This window comes from Malania oleifera, chromosome 10 (assembly GCF_029873635.1).
Source record: "Malania oleifera isolate guangnan ecotype guangnan chromosome 10, ASM2987363v1, whole genome shotgun sequence".
NCBI lineage: Eukaryota > Viridiplantae > Streptophyta > Magnoliopsida > Santalales > Ximeniaceae > Malania > Malania oleifera.
This window is the reverse complement of record NC_080426.1, coordinates 88,650,799-88,668,932: the sequence shown is the minus strand read 5'-3', so window position 1 is coordinate 88,668,932 and position 18,134 is coordinate 88,650,799. Positions and strand designations below refer to the sequence as shown.

The following is an 18,134-nucleotide window of genomic DNA, read 5'->3' as shown; positions in this document are numbered from 1 at the left end:
GAATTTTTAAAATTAAATGTCACCTAATTGAATATTTAATATACTAAAATAAAATAAGATGGGATTCAAATAAAATGGAACAAACTTATACGATAAATTAATATAAAAAATTATAAACATTAGTTTAATTTAATTTTATTCCGCTCTTGCATATTAAACAAATCACGAAAACTGGTAAGAATGTTGTCATTTTTTTTGAGAAAAGAATCCAATAACGAAAAAGAGAACAAAGTATTTGATGGGATATTATATATGTGTATATATAAGTCATCAGAAATCAGCATAAAGAAAAAAAAATTAATTCAAAGTTGGCAGAGGTGAAAGATATGTGGGTAGTACTGATTCAAGTTGCAAATTGGTAAGGTGCACAGTAATATTGCCCACACCAGAGTAAATAAAACAAGATATGAACTCATTATATGCATGCAATGATTTTAATTACATATTAGAATGAATTAATATAGCCCAATTGTCATGTGAAGGGTTAAAAACTTACACAATATTTAGTATACTATAACATTTATGAAATTTTTGGATTTGAGTTTAGGTTATTGTGGACAAATTCAAATCCAAAGGACACACTCCATGTTCCCAAGATAGAGTAAGAGTGAGATGAATAAATATACAGATAAACAGATGCATATTATAGATATATATATATATATATATATATAGATATAGATATAGATAGATAGATATATGGTATGGTTTGAAGTTAAAACTCACCGAAGTAGGAAATTTTTTGTTGAATTGACGCACAGAGTTGGTTGGAGACGGGGAGGTAGGGTCGTTGACTTGGTCCCTCATCTTCATCTTCTTCATCGATCTAATGAAGATTTAATTTTACAGGACACCCCCACCCAGCGTAAATATCTGTATATATATACATATATATAAATGACATGAAACAGAAAAAGGGAAAATCATATCTGCATATCTTTGTGAATTGAAGCAACAAAAGGAAAGCCATGATCTGTACGTCTTTATTTATTCAAATATATATATATATATATATATATATATATATATATTCCAGCAAATTTTATTTTTTTTAAAAGTAAATATTTATTTGAAAAAGGACTGACCATCTACGTGCGTAAATAATAAAGAAAGAGAGAAAGGAAATACATAAATAAAAGAAGAAATTAAAGAAGGATGGAGCCGGCAAGGAAACAGCCTGTAAATAAGCCAACTGGGAGTTGCGCATTTTAGGATACTAACGTAAGCAACGCATATAGTATGATAAATTTAATGAATATGTATATGAGACTCTCAGTATAATCCTTCTCTTCTTTATCGATCCTCTCTTAACGCTGAAGTCTGAGGATAAAGAAGGATAAATGATAAAAGGCAGGAAAGAAAAGATAGCATCTGATGGCACGCAACGCATACCCCCACCACTATATATTGCATTACGGAAGTGTATACAATTTCTCACTTTGCTTTCACGCAACACACGCTGTCTGGCAGCTATATATATCATACACACAAGGATATTATATATCAGATCGAACATTAATTAAGTAAATATTATTAATGGTCACCGGAAAAGTGCCTTTTACGTTCTGCAATGAACCACTCCCAGAAAACAACCATTTCCGGCCACAGCATGTGAATTGACTAACCAAGGAAGAACCAATCACAGAAAAAAAAACATAAAACAAAGATAGCAGTTTATACGTACATATATACATAGCTGTTAATGGAAATTGAGAAGAAGAAGAAGAAGAAGAAGAAAAAGAGGAGGAGGAGGAGGAAGGATATTAGCTCTAATATATATGTGTGTGTGTGTAAACGTGCACGCGTGTATCAATATATGTGGTGCATGCATAGAGAAGACAGATGACTCTGTCAATTAATTAGCACCTACTCAATTAATTAGCACCTAGGGAGCAGGTGGATGTGCGGATGGGAGAGTGATCTTTGCTTGAACATTCTACCCAAAAAGAGAGAAGAATAGCGTGGAGGAATTTAGGAGAAAGCCTGGTAAAAGCCTTCCTGGGGTAGGAGGCATTTATATATAGAGGTCATGGATGGATACATCCGCATATATAAAATATAATATAATATAGCATTACCTTATTCATTCATTCATTTATTTGTTGATGCATATAAAGAAAGGTGTTCTTAATTGTATAAAAAATTATTATTATTATTATTTTCCAGTGAAGTGTTGTAAAGCACAAATAGAATTAATTTTTTTTAAGACAAAATATTATTATTATTTTAAAAATATAATAAAATATTGGTAAAAATAATTAAGTTCAATCAAAACTAACTAATTATACTTAACCTATCTTTGGATAGTGTTTGGATTTGTATTTGTAATGGATTTGGATAAAATGTAATACAAAATTGTATTTAAGTATTTTCAAATCCATCCAAATATGAAATCGAAGGTCTGAAATCCATGCTCCCGGATACAACTTTAAAAATTTTAATTTAAATAGTCATTGAAGAAGTGAAGTTGGAACTTCAGAAGTCATGTACTTAAAAATATAAAACAACAATATCATAAATGCTAAATAAAGAGAGGTATTTTTTGAAAAAAAAATATTCCATCGATAAATTGATCTCTATAATATTTTCTAAAACTATTATAAAGTGTTTGTTTGATAGGCCTCAAATGAATAATAATACAATTTCAGTCTGAAAGACAAATATTATGGGCAAGAACATCAAAATGAAGGCCAAATTTATTTAAAGGTAAAATAAAACACACTAATTGACCATTTAAGAATTAAATTAAAACAACTATTATAAGATTGTGAAAATTGAACTGAATATCTCATCATTTAGCATTTTCAGATAAAATCTTATAATTTGGAATTCTTGATTTGTATTAAAAATTTCAGATCAGTTTCATGAATTTGATTTTGTTCGAGCCTTTTTATTTATTTATTTATTTGTGATTAGAGGATTGTTTTTCTGATTCATGGAAATTCATGTTGATTTTTGAATTGCTGTTCACGAAATTTGCAATAGATGATGCTCTCGTTGAAAGATGGATTGTTACTAATCTTATGAAATTGTTTATAGGGAAAGAGAAATCCAATGATCACCAATCGAGTAATATTTCAAATTCACCCAAATCCAAATCTAGGTTTGGAATTCATGCTCCCAAACACCACCTCAAAGTATTCCATCAGTTTACAAAACTAATATGGGATTGAGCTACGCAATAAGCTCAATTGGCGTACCTCTTTTTTTTGGATTACTTTACACCTTTTTCTAGATTACTTTACATGAAGAATGAGAAATTATCTAGTTGTTGAAGTAAATATCAATTAGGACTTGCTTGCCAGAACACATTGAACTTATGACTCCGGAGGTAGACTATAAAGTTATTGAACTAGAATATTCTTAGAAGCCACAAAAAAATGTAGTAAAGGGCCATCAACTTGATCACATTGACAAGAACTTTAAGACTAAAAAAGTTTGGGTGAAAAAGGATAATGTTAAACTTGGTGTAAAGTCTTCTATTCCTTACTCTATTCTTTGTGCACTAGTTTGTTTGGATTAAGGATTTTAATGGGAAAAAGGAAAGAAAAAAGAAAATGAGAAGAAAACTCATTTTTCATTATATTTTTTCTCTACATTAAATACTATTAGAAATAAAAGTTTGTTCTGATATGAATATAAATTAAGAAAAATTAAACATTAATGATGTATAAAATCAAAATTTTTTTATTGATTTGATATATTGAAATTAGATCCTTTTATGTTTTCCTTTTCTCTTTCTCATATTTTCCAAGTTCCAAATGAAGTCTTGATGTTAATCTGAACAGTAATTAGGAATTGACAAAGCAGTTAAAGCAGTTAATGAGAGATGCAAACAAATGTTCTATTGGTGAAGTTGGCAGGATCCTAGATAGTGATAAGAGAACATCATTGGTATTATCTCCTATTATATCAATGGGGGAAAATGATGCCCTTTCTATTGAATATTAAACTTGATGCAGCTACCTCCACCAACCCCAACCCATTTTGATTGTTGAGCTGCAGTCGGCAGTCACCTCCACCAACTAGCGTACTTTTGTTGAAATTAATCTCCACCTACCATCCCCATTCATGGCTATATATATATATATATATATATGGAGATGCATGTGTGTGTGTGTGTGTGTGTGTAATGTATGTGGTATAGAAGAGGGAAAGTAACCAATGAGATAAGAAATTGTATTTTGAGAGTTCTTTGTATTTTTTTTTCAGATTATTATTGAAATTAAAGAGTGTTTGTGTGCAATTGAGTGTTTCCTCATTGAGTTCAATAACAATCAATGATTGAGTGAGTCCCCTCCACTCATCAATGGTATTAAAGCACCACAGTTTGCCGGAATTCGCCAAATAGAGGCGAACAGAGAGATTCAAATTTTTCCCAGATTTGAAGTTGCTCGAAATCAATTTTAGAGCATATCATTGTGTAGAACGCATCGAGATGAGTCCATAGGTGAAAATTGCGTCTCAAACGGAGTTCGAACGCCTTCCCACACACTCACACACGCCAACAACTGACACTACGTCATCAAGCCGCGCTGCACGTGCCGACGCGAGTGTTAACTAGTGAAGTCAAGCGCCTAATGGGCTAACACATTCCTTCTTCACTTGACTGATGTGACCTGGCCCAAAAAACCCGCAATCCGATTCGCGACCCGCCAACAGCAACTCCTACCAAAGATCCACGAGCACAACCTAACCTAAAGACCAACACGCATCCAGATCCGCAGATTGTCACCGACACATGGCTCGTCCAGAAGACTCCATGTGGTTTAACGATGCTAACTAACGCCACTAATCTATGGTTAAGAAAAATCGGCCCTGTCAAACTAGTCCATAACGATTTTTTGGCCGATTTAGTGTTATTTGGACTGGTTCTTTGCTTCTGAAAATTGGTTCCTAAAGGTTTTTGACCTTTTGAACACATTGGTCGCATTATATTTTCCAAAATCCATCCCCAACATTTGTTTTGATATATATCAAATCCAATGGTGAACAGTACTGCACAAGCGGTCATTTCAAAGCTGACAAAGGACAACTACGACAATTGGTGCATTCAAATGAGAGTCATATTAGGTACTCAGGATGTCATGGACATTGTTGAAGATGGATACAAAGAAGCCCCATCAAAAGAAGTCGAAGCATCTACGTCTGATGCTCAATGAATGACCCTCCACGCCGATAGAAAAAGGGATTGTAAAGCCAAGTCCATTATCTACGAAAGCCTTGATGAGGTCACCTTCGAAATCATCGCTTTCGCTAAGACATCCCAAGAAGTTTAGAATACTCTCCACTAGACATACAAAGGAGCCGACAAAGTGAAGCGGATTTGCCTCCAAACTCTACGAGGTGAATTTGAATCCTTACAAATGAATTTGTTTACGTCCATTGCCAAGTACTATACTCGGGTAATGGTTGTCTTGAACTAGGTGGGGAGAAATGGAGAGAATTTCATAGACATAAAGATATGTGAGAAAATTTTGCGATCTTTGGATCCAAAATTTGACTACATAGTCGTCACGCTAGAAGAAACAAAAGATCTAGAGACCATGTTTGTAGAAGAGCTCGTAGGATCTTTGCAAGCTCATGAGCAGAAGGTGAACAGAAGAAGTGGCAGCTCAGTTGTTTGTGATGGTATATGGATCAAGAATGTACTGAAGTATCTGGGATTTCTCTAAAATGACCCCACAGAAGTCTACATTAACAATCGATCAGCGATTGCACTTGCGAAGAATCCGGTCTTCCATGAAAGAAGCAAACATATTGATACTCTGTATCATTTTATCAGCGAGCATGTCAATAAGAAAAAAATGGAGCTGATGTCTTGTAGAATGTATGATTAGATTGCTGATATTTTCAAGAAGCTACTCAAACACGATATTTTTGCAAGATTAAAGACAATACTTAGAATGATAAAGCTAAGAGAGTCAAGTTTAAGGGGGGATGTTGAATATTAAACTTGATGCAACTACCTCCACCAACCCCAGCCCATTTTGTTGAATTGTTGAGTTGCAGTCGGCGGCCACCTTCACCAACCAGCCCACTTTTATTGAAATTAATCTCCACCTACCATACTCATCCATGGCTAAATATATGGAGATATGTGTGTGTGTGTGTGTAATGTATGTGGTGTAAAAGAGGGAGAGTAACTAGTGAGAGAATAAATTGTATTTTGAGAGTTCTTTGTATTTTTTTAGATTATTATTGAAATCAAAGTGTGTTTGTGTGCAATTGAGTGTTTACTCACCGAGTTCAATCACAACCAGTGATTAAGGGAGCCCCCTACACCCATCATTTTTTTCTCTAAGTATCATGCTAATGCTAAGAAATTGCAATCCTTAAGGAAGGAAAATGTTAAAACTGGTATGTCAAATTTTATACCTTGCCATGTTGAGCTACTAATATAAATAAGAAAGAAGTATTAATTCCTACATTAGATAATGAGATGCCTTGCAATTTCGATGAATATAAATTGGAGCTAAAGGTTGAAGGTTCTTACTCTTAGAAAAATAATAGATCGATCTGAAGTAGTTAAACTTAATGTCCATATTCAAAATTTGAAATCTACACTGAGTTCCCGAACGTATCCGTCAACAGTTTCAGTGAAACCGTCGATGACATCTAGACAAACAGTTAACGATTTCCTCAATAATCTCCAGCACACTGATTTTACCATGTTTTCTCCTTGTGCATGCCATCCACTCAATTATATGAGCCACATATCACAACATATATGTGTGTGTGTCTCCTAGGAAACCTTTTTTGTTTTTTGAAAATAAACTTATAAAATTTGAAAAAAAGTGAAAAATATATTGGGCAATTGACCTTCCACTAGAGACTAGTCGACTGCACTTGCTCTCAGGTTATATTGGTCAATCAACCCATATTGGGTGGTTGACTGCCTACGGCTGAATTGCAAACTAATTAAGTTTTCTTAGAAGAATTATATAACCTAAACCCATGAAAAGCTATTCTATAGGATCTATATGGAGGTGTGACCCTTATGAAGACCCCACTACTTTGGCTACTGTTGACACCGAGTTCTGTTTTGGGGATGTGCCGACGGATAAGAGAGTGTTTGCATGGTGATCCCTCAAACAAGATAGTTAAATGAGGTGGATAAGACTCGAAAAAAAAAATACAAAATTTGAAAGTGCGGAGTCGCCATATTTATTTTATTTTATTTTTTCACTTGGAGAAAATAAAGGAAAAAAATCCTAAAAAGGTCTATGGTATAAAAAGAAAGGGTTCAGGAGTACATTTGTGTATAGGAAAGGTAGTAGACTAACCATTCTAGGGGCATTAGCCAACCAACACCCTATCAACACCTGTTCTAAGAACGGTTGCCGCTATGTGTGCGTGTCTTAATTAAAAATTAAGGAAAAGAAAGAAGGAAAGTTCCCCTTTTGAATCATTCAATGAAACATCACTGTCTAATAGTCCAAAAAGTAGGGTTGAAAACCCTGACATGCTATTATTTGAAAAAGGGAGTTTGGTCTTAAATAACCCTAAATTTTGAAAAGAAAAAAAAAAGGTTTGGATTGTTTGCCATGAGTAAATTCAAAAATAACCATTCCCTTTGACAATTAAGATTTCAGAAAAGTTAACATCAAAATATCTAACTCTAATCAAGGGTTGGATAAGGTGCATGAAATTCTTGATTGAGTTTTGAATTAATGAAAAATTGCTATCCTAATCCCGTAATTGAAGTTAGAGAATTCAATGCTAACAGGGTTGGAAATCTCTAGATTGATATCAGTTTTTAATGGAGTTGAAGTTAATCAATTATTAATGAATTTGAAACAAATCTTCATTGGAAATCAAAGTTTAAATGTGTTTGAAGTCAATTACTGATGAATGTTTGAAAATCTCCTAATTGACAATCAAAGTTTTAATGACTGAATCAACCCTTACGTGGGAGATTTAAAAATATCTTGATTATTAATTAGAGTTTTATTAGCCGATTGAGTCAAATATTTAATTGAAGATTTGAAAATTCCTAATTAACGATCAGGGTTTTAATATCTGATTGAAGTCAACCAGCCTCTAATTCAAGATTTTAAAATCCTCAATTGACAATCAGGGTTTTAATATCTGATCAAAGTCATATTTTTCCATATAACAATGTGTCATCGAAGGAATCCATGAGATACTATGTTAGCAAGTCTTGGCTATAGTTCCAAGAGGACATCATATTAAGGGAGGACCAAGTTTATTATTTCTAAAGAGTAGGAATAGCTAACATTTAGGCTTTAATATATGCTACGGTCCGACCAAAGTTTTCAAGTAGGTAATTGACACATCATGCATTATATCCATCTACAAAGGCTAGAGTTAGCTACACCAAACGCAATAAGTAACCTGAAATCAAGTACATAATCTTGGAGATTTCCATTACCCAAAGTCAACCATTAAAAAACATTCATGATTCCTTCTCTACTCAATGTTTTCATTCTCTACTAAAAACCATCCAACTAGTTTCCAAGGTTTTTAGAATTGCAGGAGCTAATACATGACAATCAATTCATAACTAACAAGATAGTGGTCCAAAAGAACAAATTATGTGCTCATACGTAACAATTAAAGAATAGATATATATTCAACCACAGTACTCAATACATGCATTATATAAAATATATATTACCAAAGTTTGCCATTTTTAAACATGCGAGCCTACATATTTAGAAAATGATACTATTATCAATCTAACCAAGGACAACTATAATGGTGAAGATTAACTCTTAAATGCTCATGTGCTTGAACAACTTGGACATAGTCTTAAATATTCGATAATATGCATGTGTATGTCTAAGTTTGGGGATTCCTTTCCAACGGTTCCTTCCCTAAAAAAATAAAATTGCAAACTGTTTCCACTATGCTCGAAAATCAAATATTAAAGGTATTTTAATCGGCATAATTCCGTGTTTGATTACGTGGTGCATGTGGAATCGAAGATGTAAAGCGAGAATGGAAGGAGTTTACCAAAGTGCGGATCAAACATGGAGAAGTGTTCGATACTGAGTTAGTTCTTTAGCTGAGAGCTCCAACTCTTTTTGAAAATTAAAGATATCAGACATTACGATTTTGAAAGAGTTTCAAATTCAGTATTAAGGAGTTTGCGCAAGGCCTGAAAAAATTATCTTGTGGGTTAAACTCCTAGTAGGGTGGATAAAACTTAATTGTGATGGGAGTTGTAGAGGCAATCCAGGTACTTCAGGAGGTGGAGGAATCATTCGGGACTACCATGACATAGTGAAAGCAGCTTTTTCAAGCTATTTTGGCAATAGTACGAATAATAATGTGGAATTAAAAGCAATCCTGGAAGGAATTCATTTATGCAAACGACTTCATTATTTCAATGTGATTATTGAAAGTGACTCAAGAATTATTGTTGATTGGTTTCGGAAAGGTAGATGTACCTTGTGGTATCTTTGGGATTTTTGGGAGGACCTCGTGGCGGAGATAGAAGGAGTGAATTTCATGGTGATCCATCAATATAGGGAAGGCAATAGTGCGACTGATTTTCTCGCTAGAAAAGGAGAAATGGGAAACAATGTCATCTACGAAAAACAACATCTTTTACCACGTTCTCTGAAAGGTATCCTTTGAATGGATAGATTAGGTTTCACTTCCCTTCATCATTAGTTCATCCTCTTGATTTTTCTTTGGTTAGTTTAGATTTTTTTTTTATTTTAGTTTATTTTATTATGTTTGTTTTTTGTTATGCCTGTTTAGATTTGTTTCTTATTTAATTTTGTTTGGATTTGTAGTCCTATTTTGGTTGGTTGTTCGTGTTATTTTTGGGAGGCCTTTAATGTCTCTTTTATCTGCAATCTCTCATTGCTTGTCTTGTAGCCACGGTATTCCTCCACCAAAAGTGAGGGTATATCAATAAATAATTAGATGTGCCGCCCTCTTTTAGTTAAAAAAAAAAAAAAAGTCTAAGCTTGTGTATCTTGTATGTTATCCTTTTTTTTTAATGTCTTCAAAAATAGGTTTATGGTTAGAATGTGATTGTTTACAAAAAAAATCAGTGTGCATGACAATATTTTCAAAAATTAGAATGTGTCGGCTCGGTATTACTGAAAAAGTTATATGGATACTTTATGTCTTCAAAAATCAGTGTTTGTGCTTTTTGATGATCTTAAAACTAGTGCGTATAACGTCTTCAAAAAATTAGTGCTTGAGTTTCCAAATCAATATGTCTATGTTTTAATATTTCAAAAATCAAAGTGTGCAAATGAATGTGTTATTTCTTCAAAAAATTAGTGTATAATTGGTAGTTAAAAATCAATCCAATAACGGATTCTGACTAATGGGAGAAGAAAGGGCAAAAAATACTGAAGCACAAGTAAACTAAATGAAAAACAAGAGAAATATAATACATTGCAATGTGAGAATTTGGAAGAACTATAGAAGATTTTGAGGATGACTGGAAGAGAAACAAAGCTACTCTTCTTTCAATAACTAGCAGAACACGAAATTTTGAAATAGGAAAAATGGCACAACAAAAGAGATAATAAAAAGGCAAAATTTGTAAACTAGTTAGGGAAAGTGCAAATCTTGAAAATAGAAATTAATAATAATAAATAAGAAAACCATCAAAATTAAGGAGAAAATGAAAATTAAGTGTTAACAGAACATACCGTTGGCAATGCAATAGAGAGTAGATCACAAAGAACTAGCACAAAACAGAATGAAAAAGCCCTAATACCCTTCGAGTCCTTAACATTGAATGGTGAATCTCCTTGTCTCCCTATTTCTCCCTTTCATTGAACCAAAAGAGACTTCCTGGCCTTCTTTTGCATTCAAAGAGCTTGACGATGAACAGCTCCAGTTTAACTCTAGGAGTTTATTTAAACAACTAACAAAAAATACATCGTTTTAACTAGAGGGTTATTGGCGAAACTTTCAGCGACAAAAAATTATCATCATTAATTATACTAATACCATTACTAAAAATTTCACTCGTTAAAGAAAATTGTTGTTTCTAACCCATTATTTAGCGATGACAAACTATATGTTTAGTAACAATAAAAATTTATCACCATTAAAGATTAAAATTTAGGCACAAACGCTTGATGGTCCATATATTTTATATATTTTTAGTGATAAAATGCCAAAGTGGTCGCTAATTTTATCAATTTAATAGGTCTCCTAATTTCATGGGTTTATGGTACGACTACAATTTAGGTTTGTTTTTTTTTTTTTTTTTTTCAAATTATAATGATGGATTTAGATTTCATTAATGATCACTAAAGAGACCTTCGAACAAACGGCTGCCCGATTAGAAGGCAAGACAATAAATGTGCTCCCTGGCAAAAAAATGACATTTTTTTTTTTGTTTGCTTGTACAATTGTACATCACACGTAGTAACATCAAAAGGGTTCTCACATCATACCATCTTAATGGGACCCATATAAGATATTTAGAATACATATATATATATATATATATATATATATATATAACATATTACAACCATTTAAATTAGACATATAAAATTTTTATAAATTAAACATATAAAATTTTTATAAATTAAGGTGTGTTTGATAATTGGAATTTTAGATTTTAAATTTACATTTGTATGAATTTGATCAAAACTTAGTAGTACAATTTACTATGTTGCGATGTCCCCTCGGAGCGGAGGTGCCTCGGATAAGTTGAGGGCATAAAAATATATGATTTTTGAAAAAAATTAAATTTTGGAGTCGCCACAAACCTATTTTTCCTTATTATGGTTAAAACACCTAATTACTATTCATTTGATTGGTCACTAGACTAAACCTAGGCCAAGGAACCAGTAGTCTCGATCTGCTTATACCAGGATTGAGATTGGGAGTTCAATTATGCGAGGGAAAGGTATTCGCACCCCCTACACACCCGCGTTATGAATAGTACCTAATTAATTAAGTATTATCCCAAAATTGAATTTAATAATCTTTTAATTGACTTGTTTTAAAATAAATAAACAATAATGGAATAAATATAAAAAATTAATAAGAGATTAAAAAATCTGGGTGTGACTTAGGAATGTCTAATAAGACCTCCAAAAGAGGGGATCTTGTTAGAAAACCCCCCTTAAAGTCAATACAAGTGAGGTCTAAAAATACCCCATTGTCCTTTATAAAATCATAGGGACATAACCCCTTGCAAAAATTAAGAAAATCATCAAAATATATATTTTTTAACATATTCCCAAATTTTATAGAAAGTTTTCTTGAGTTTTTTCAATATTTTTCCAAAATTTTCTAGGATTTTTAAAGAATTTTTCAATCTAAAAAGAGACTAAAATAGTTTTCTATTTTTTTTTTCTAACATTCAAAATAGTTTTCTAATTTTCTCCAATTTCCTTGATTTTTCCATATTTTTCCTATTTTTAAGAACTTTTCTCAATTAAGAAATTAAATAAATAGCCAAAAATATCTAAATAAAATAAATATATGAAAAAAATAATGAACTCATTTGGCCGATCCAAACAAGGTCAACCGATTCGAGGAATGGGGGGAAGAGAACCACATGTTAGGTCAAAGTGAGGACACCTAGCAGCACCTATATATATAAAATGGGGTGATGTCAACCCGACATCGTTTTGGACGCGTGTCACCACCCAGGGGCATCCCCTTTTTTTATTTTGAAATTATTTGAAGTGGGGGTGACGTCATGCTGATATCACTTAGGCACGTGTCACCTTTTGGGTGGCCCAGAATGAAGGATGAGGATCGTTGACGTGGTGTGATCTAATCTATTCGCGGAAAACAAAGATCAGACGGCTCTGGTTGAGTCACATTTTGCAGTAGGAACTTGGACCAGATTGTGCCACATGTCACCAGGCGGTGGTGACACGTGGCCATTAACCCTTTCATATAAAAACCCTTTGTTGTGATATGTGGTTCACACACTGAATGGAAAATATGCACAAAGGAGAAAACATGATAGAAAATCAAGATGCTGGGATGGAGTAAGGGAAACCGTCGATGGTTTGGCTCGGGAACCCAACGCAGTTTTTTTAATTTTGAAAAGGGGACGTTAATTTGATTGGGGTTTGGAGGGAAAACCTTTGGGAACTTTATTTATATGTCATTTTTTATGTATTTAGTGAGGGTTGGTGTATTGTTTATGTCATTTGGACAAGAAGATAGTAAATCTTTGTTATTTGCTCCTATGGATGTATACATTGCCGAACCACGTAATTCCTTACGTATTGTGTTGTTATTGCTTTCATATATTTATTATGGTTTACTGAATTCTGGTATTGTGTATATGGTTGTACAGTTTTGTATTTTCCGCTGCATAGGTATTTTCCAGTAATCATTATAGGAGTATCAAAGTAAGGTAATTTATAGTCTATATTTAAAGGAAAAAAAATGGTATGAAAATTCAGGTTGTTACAATGCAACAAAGACGTTCAACCTTAAAATCACCAATCAAACATGAACTCAAAAACTAAAATTAACCCAATCAATAACATAAACAAAAATTAAACTGAATCCAACCCTAGATGCAAACAAAGCAAATAAATAAATTAACTCAGACTTCAACATTAAAATAACTTAAACAAGACTTCAACAATAAATTAAACTTAAGTACTACCTTGAACAGAGATTGAAAAAATAAAATTTTACTACTCAAACTAATTATTCTACCATAAAAATCACAATCAAAATAATAAACTTAAACAAAATGATAAAATAACCATCGCACAATAAAAATTGTTCAAAACAATAACTTTAAATAATAATAAAAACAACCAAACTTTAATAATGAAAATAACCCAACAATTATTGAGATTCCAACAAACTTTAAATAAAAAAAATAAAATTAACAATGATCAATATTTGGTTTTCTGGTTCTTTTTAGTATATACTTTATTGACAAACCGGAAAATTTGTTTCTTGCTTGCATGAGTTTTAAATTAAAGTTTCTATTTCTACAAGCAGCCCCAGCACTATTTTGCAAACATTAAAAAGGGGATGTATATATATTTATCTACATGAACTTTTGGCATGATCAAATTTCAAAACAAACTCTTTTTCCTCTTGCCTCATTATTATTATACACATACATGTTTTTCAAAATTGTATAACTTTGAGTATAATCCTAATTGACTATAGTGTTTTTAAAATGAAATGCAATATGTCATGCATATGCGTTGAATGATCAATATTTGTTGCATGCTGAATTTATTTGATAGGAGTATATAAGAAATACACTTAAGAGAACATCATCCTTGAGCTTAATTCAAGTAAGCGTGCATGCAAATATACATGAGAATTTAAGTCCCAATCTTTAAAATAAATTAGTAAGAACTTAATGCCTAAAATTTCTTGCATGCTAAGTAATACTAAGAAGAATGAACATATGATGGATGTGTTTAAATGAAATTCATTCTTGAGCATAAACGCACTTATGTATGCCTGAGACTATATTGGGGAGTTTAAGCCCCATCCTCGAAAAGAGAATTATAACTCACCAAGCTCATTGGGCTCATACTATTAATTGGCTTTAACTTTTTGAGTCCGATTTGTTTCATTATTTATGCTGCATTAGAAACTTAATGAACTCTCATAATTAATGTCAATATAAGTAGATGCTTCCTAGACATTTCATAATTTGCATAAATTTAGGGGGAGCTCTCAAGTAAAATTTACAAGTCTAAGAAACAAATTTTACAGTTGATATGTTTTATTGCCTTAGACTTTGTGACTATTGATTATTGATTGTGTGCACACTTCATACTTCCATTGCATAATTATATTGATTATCATTTGTGATGCACAACTTGTCCACTCCATGTTCATATTGATATTTTACTTGATTGATGGACCATACTGAACTGTTTGAACAGTTATGGATAACTTGCTAGGTTTATAAACTCAAACAGGTCTTTTTTTTTTTTTTATACAGGATTTGTTTTGGAAAGTCCCACTTTCAAAACGCATGCTGCCAAAATTTTTCGAAAAACTTTCCAAACTTATTGTGTATAAAAATGATATTTTCCTCTTGTTTTTCTATATAAACTTAAATGTTTATCTACACCCTTTTTACTATTGCCAAAAGGTGGAGAAGTAGGCAAGTATTTGTCATCATCAAAAAGGGGGAGATTGTTGACCCTATGGGTCATACCCTGTTTTGATTATGACAAATACTCAGGTATTTAATGACTGCCGAGTTGATGTGCAGGTTTATCTTGGTAGTATCCTATGATGGCACTCGGAGACCTAGAGGAAAACGAAGACCCTGAAGACCCTAGATATAATTTATTTGTTGTAATTTATATTTGGGTCTGTAATATTTAAATAGGAAAGGTCTGTAATAGTAACTAGGGCTCTGGTTTGTAATAAGCTCACACACATCACATGCATGATAATATGTAACCTCAAACAAATCGTGAATGAAAAATGACCTTAGAAAGACCTTAGGGTTTTCCCTTCAGTCGATCGACAATGGATTTTTTCGGTGTCTTCAAATTGGACCCCAAGACCTTAGGACACACACATTTACACATATATTTGTTAGGCACTTGAATAGGGCTTGTTTGTTTCGATATGGGACCAAAATACACACATGGTGCACTTTTGGTCGACCAGCCAAGCTAGTTCATTTTGGCCTGGTCGACCGAAACCTCCCTGGATCAAAAGATTGACCATCTGGTCGACCAGCCAAGCCAGTTCATTCTGGCCTGGTTGACCAAAACCTCCAAAAGTTTGACCATCTGGTCGACCAGCCAAGGTAGTTTAAAAGGCCCTAGTCGACCGAAACCTCCCTGGGTCAAAGTTTGACCATTTGGTCGACCGAACCAGGTTGTTCACAGATACCTGGTCGACCGAAACCCTTCTTGGTCAACATTTGACCACCTGGTCGACTGAACCTGGTAGTTCAAAAGGCCCTGGTCGACCGAAACCTCCTGGGGTCAAAAGTTTGACCATCTGGTCGACCGACCCTTTTTGTACTCCAACTACCTAGTCGATCAGAGGGTCCTCGGGAGAATTCCCAGCGGTCTGGTCGACCGAACCAGGTAGTTCAAAATGCCCTGGTCAACCGAACCTCGAAAAATTGAGGAATCGCCCTTTCATGGTCGACCGAACCATATGAGACTTGGTCGACCGAACTTGTTCTGGTTTACCGGACCTCTCGGGTTGCCCTGATTTTTTACCACAGTTAATATTTTTTAAACAAGGTTAAAATGCTTTAAACATCATTAAACTTTTCTAATAATACCCAATAGGTCCCCAATGGTCATATTTTCTCCCATGTCTATATATGAGTTCATTTGAAAAAATTAAGGATGTATTAGCCACTTTGATTAGGGAAAATTCTCTGAAAATCCCAAAATTTATAATACTCATTTATTGAGCCTCCAACACTTATTCTTACCAGAACTTCCATTTAAACATATTTTGTAAGTGCGATTTAAGTGTTGTTGCTTTCTAGGGTTGCTCTCCCAAGTGTGTTAATTGTTTGTGACGATTTTAATTGAAAGCCAACCCGAGTATTCTTAGGGGACTTTGTTAATAAGTCTCTCCTAAGAAGACTTATAATAAACTTCCAAGTATTGCACATTCATTGCAATATCTTGTGAAGTTTGCATTTGTTTTTGGATTGCAAAATATCTTCAAACATTTCCAAATATCTTGTGGGATTTATCTTGATATAACTTTGAATAGATATTTGTTTATGTGATATTGATCTTTGTTGCAATATTCATTGACCTACATATTATTTGCTGAATACAAAGATTGAATATCTTTTTGCAAACCAAACATATACATTACTAGAACATCATACGATTGAGAAAACCCGCTCATTGTAATATACATATATATATTGTTTGGCTAGCATCTTTGTGTGAACATCTTGCCTGAATATCTTGTGAAACAAAGATTGCTTGATTGTTACTCTCACGCACTCATTACACTGATAGTAAATATATATATATATATATATATATATATATATATATATCTTTGAGAGTTGAAATATTGGACCACACTGAGCTTACATATTATTTCATATTGTGGTGTATGTGATTGAACGTAATTGGGCACAAATCTGCTTTACTTGAAAGCACAATCACTGTACTGTTTGTTTTATTGAGCAAACCTGTTGTATTCTAGGCACGGGCCTGAAGAGGGAGACTAGCCCTGGAATAGTCCCGAATTGGCTTAGACCCGGTTAGGAAAGCTAGGTGCGTCATCCTGTTAAGGCGTGTAGGTTGAGGTCAGCCCCGCAAATTGACCTGGTTAAGGTTGAGGTTAGCCCTGTGTTAATTTGACCTGGTTGTAAACGGTGATGCTCCACCCTTAATTAAACTATTAGTGAAATCCTCTGGCTTGCGAGCTAGAGGCGGGGACGTAGGCACAATTGGCCGAACCCCGATGACATATCGTGTGTCCATTTACATTTTAGCACTTTATATTTACCGCACGTATATGTTATTGTATGAATGATGTGCATGATTTAAATTCCATGTATTTTATTTATCAGCACATTTGGAACTGTGTAGAAGGACCCTAGGTTACCAAAACATATTGACTTCTAACTTAACTTAGGAGAAAAATTAAAATTTCCAATTCACCCCCCCCCCCCTCTTGGGAATACACCTTTTCCAACAGTTCTCCACTCAACACCCTGAAATCACATCTCTTAGAACAAAATATCATTATTTCTTCTTATACTATATCTCTTATAACTGTGGGAAAGACAAATACTGCATAAAATGTCTTACCCTAAAATTGGGATGGAATCCAAACCACTTCCACCAACGATCCACTCCAGTAGTCTTGTAGAGAACTTTTGCAGGAGCGTTGTGGTGGCCTCAAATCGTCGATCTAGCGAGAAATGGACTCGGGATCGAAGAGAGAATGAGAGAGAGAGACGTTTAGAGAAAGAGAGGGAGGATTCTTGCACCAACTTGTGCTTAAAAATCTGGATTTCAACTATTTATAGTCCTGAATTTGTCGACGAGACTAGTCATCTCATCAACGAGTCCTTAAAGAAGTTCATCAATGAACCTTCACCCCTCATCGACGAATTTTAGACTGCTTCAAACCCCCTCTCGGTATCTTCTCGTCGACGAGATGTGTCCTCATCGACGAGGCCCTTACATGTTCTCGTCGATGAATTCCCAGTGTTC

General features: G+C 33.7%; 1 protein-coding gene across 2 annotated transcripts in view; it reads right to left on the bottom strand.

The window, feature by feature from the left end:
* The window catches only part of LOC131166358 (oxysterol-binding protein-related protein 4C-like), a 42,614-nt gene extending 40,626 nt beyond the window's left edge, over nt 1-1,988 (bottom strand). Inside the window, exons 1-2 of one of the 2 annotated variants that reach the window (XM_058124834.1) lie at nt 1,871-1,988; nt 727-873 (exon numbers count right to left, since the gene is read on the bottom strand). In XM_058124834.1, the coding sequence (XP_057980817.1) occupies nt 727-822 (96 nt within the window). In that variant the 5' untranslated portion in view covers nt 823-873; nt 1,871-1,988. Of the gene's footprint in view, nt 1-726; nt 874-1,684; nt 1,791-1,870 lie in introns of those variants that run through there. The other variant, XM_058124833.1, reaches the window with a different exon arrangement.
* Nucleotides 1,989-18,134: the final 16,146 nt, after the last annotated feature.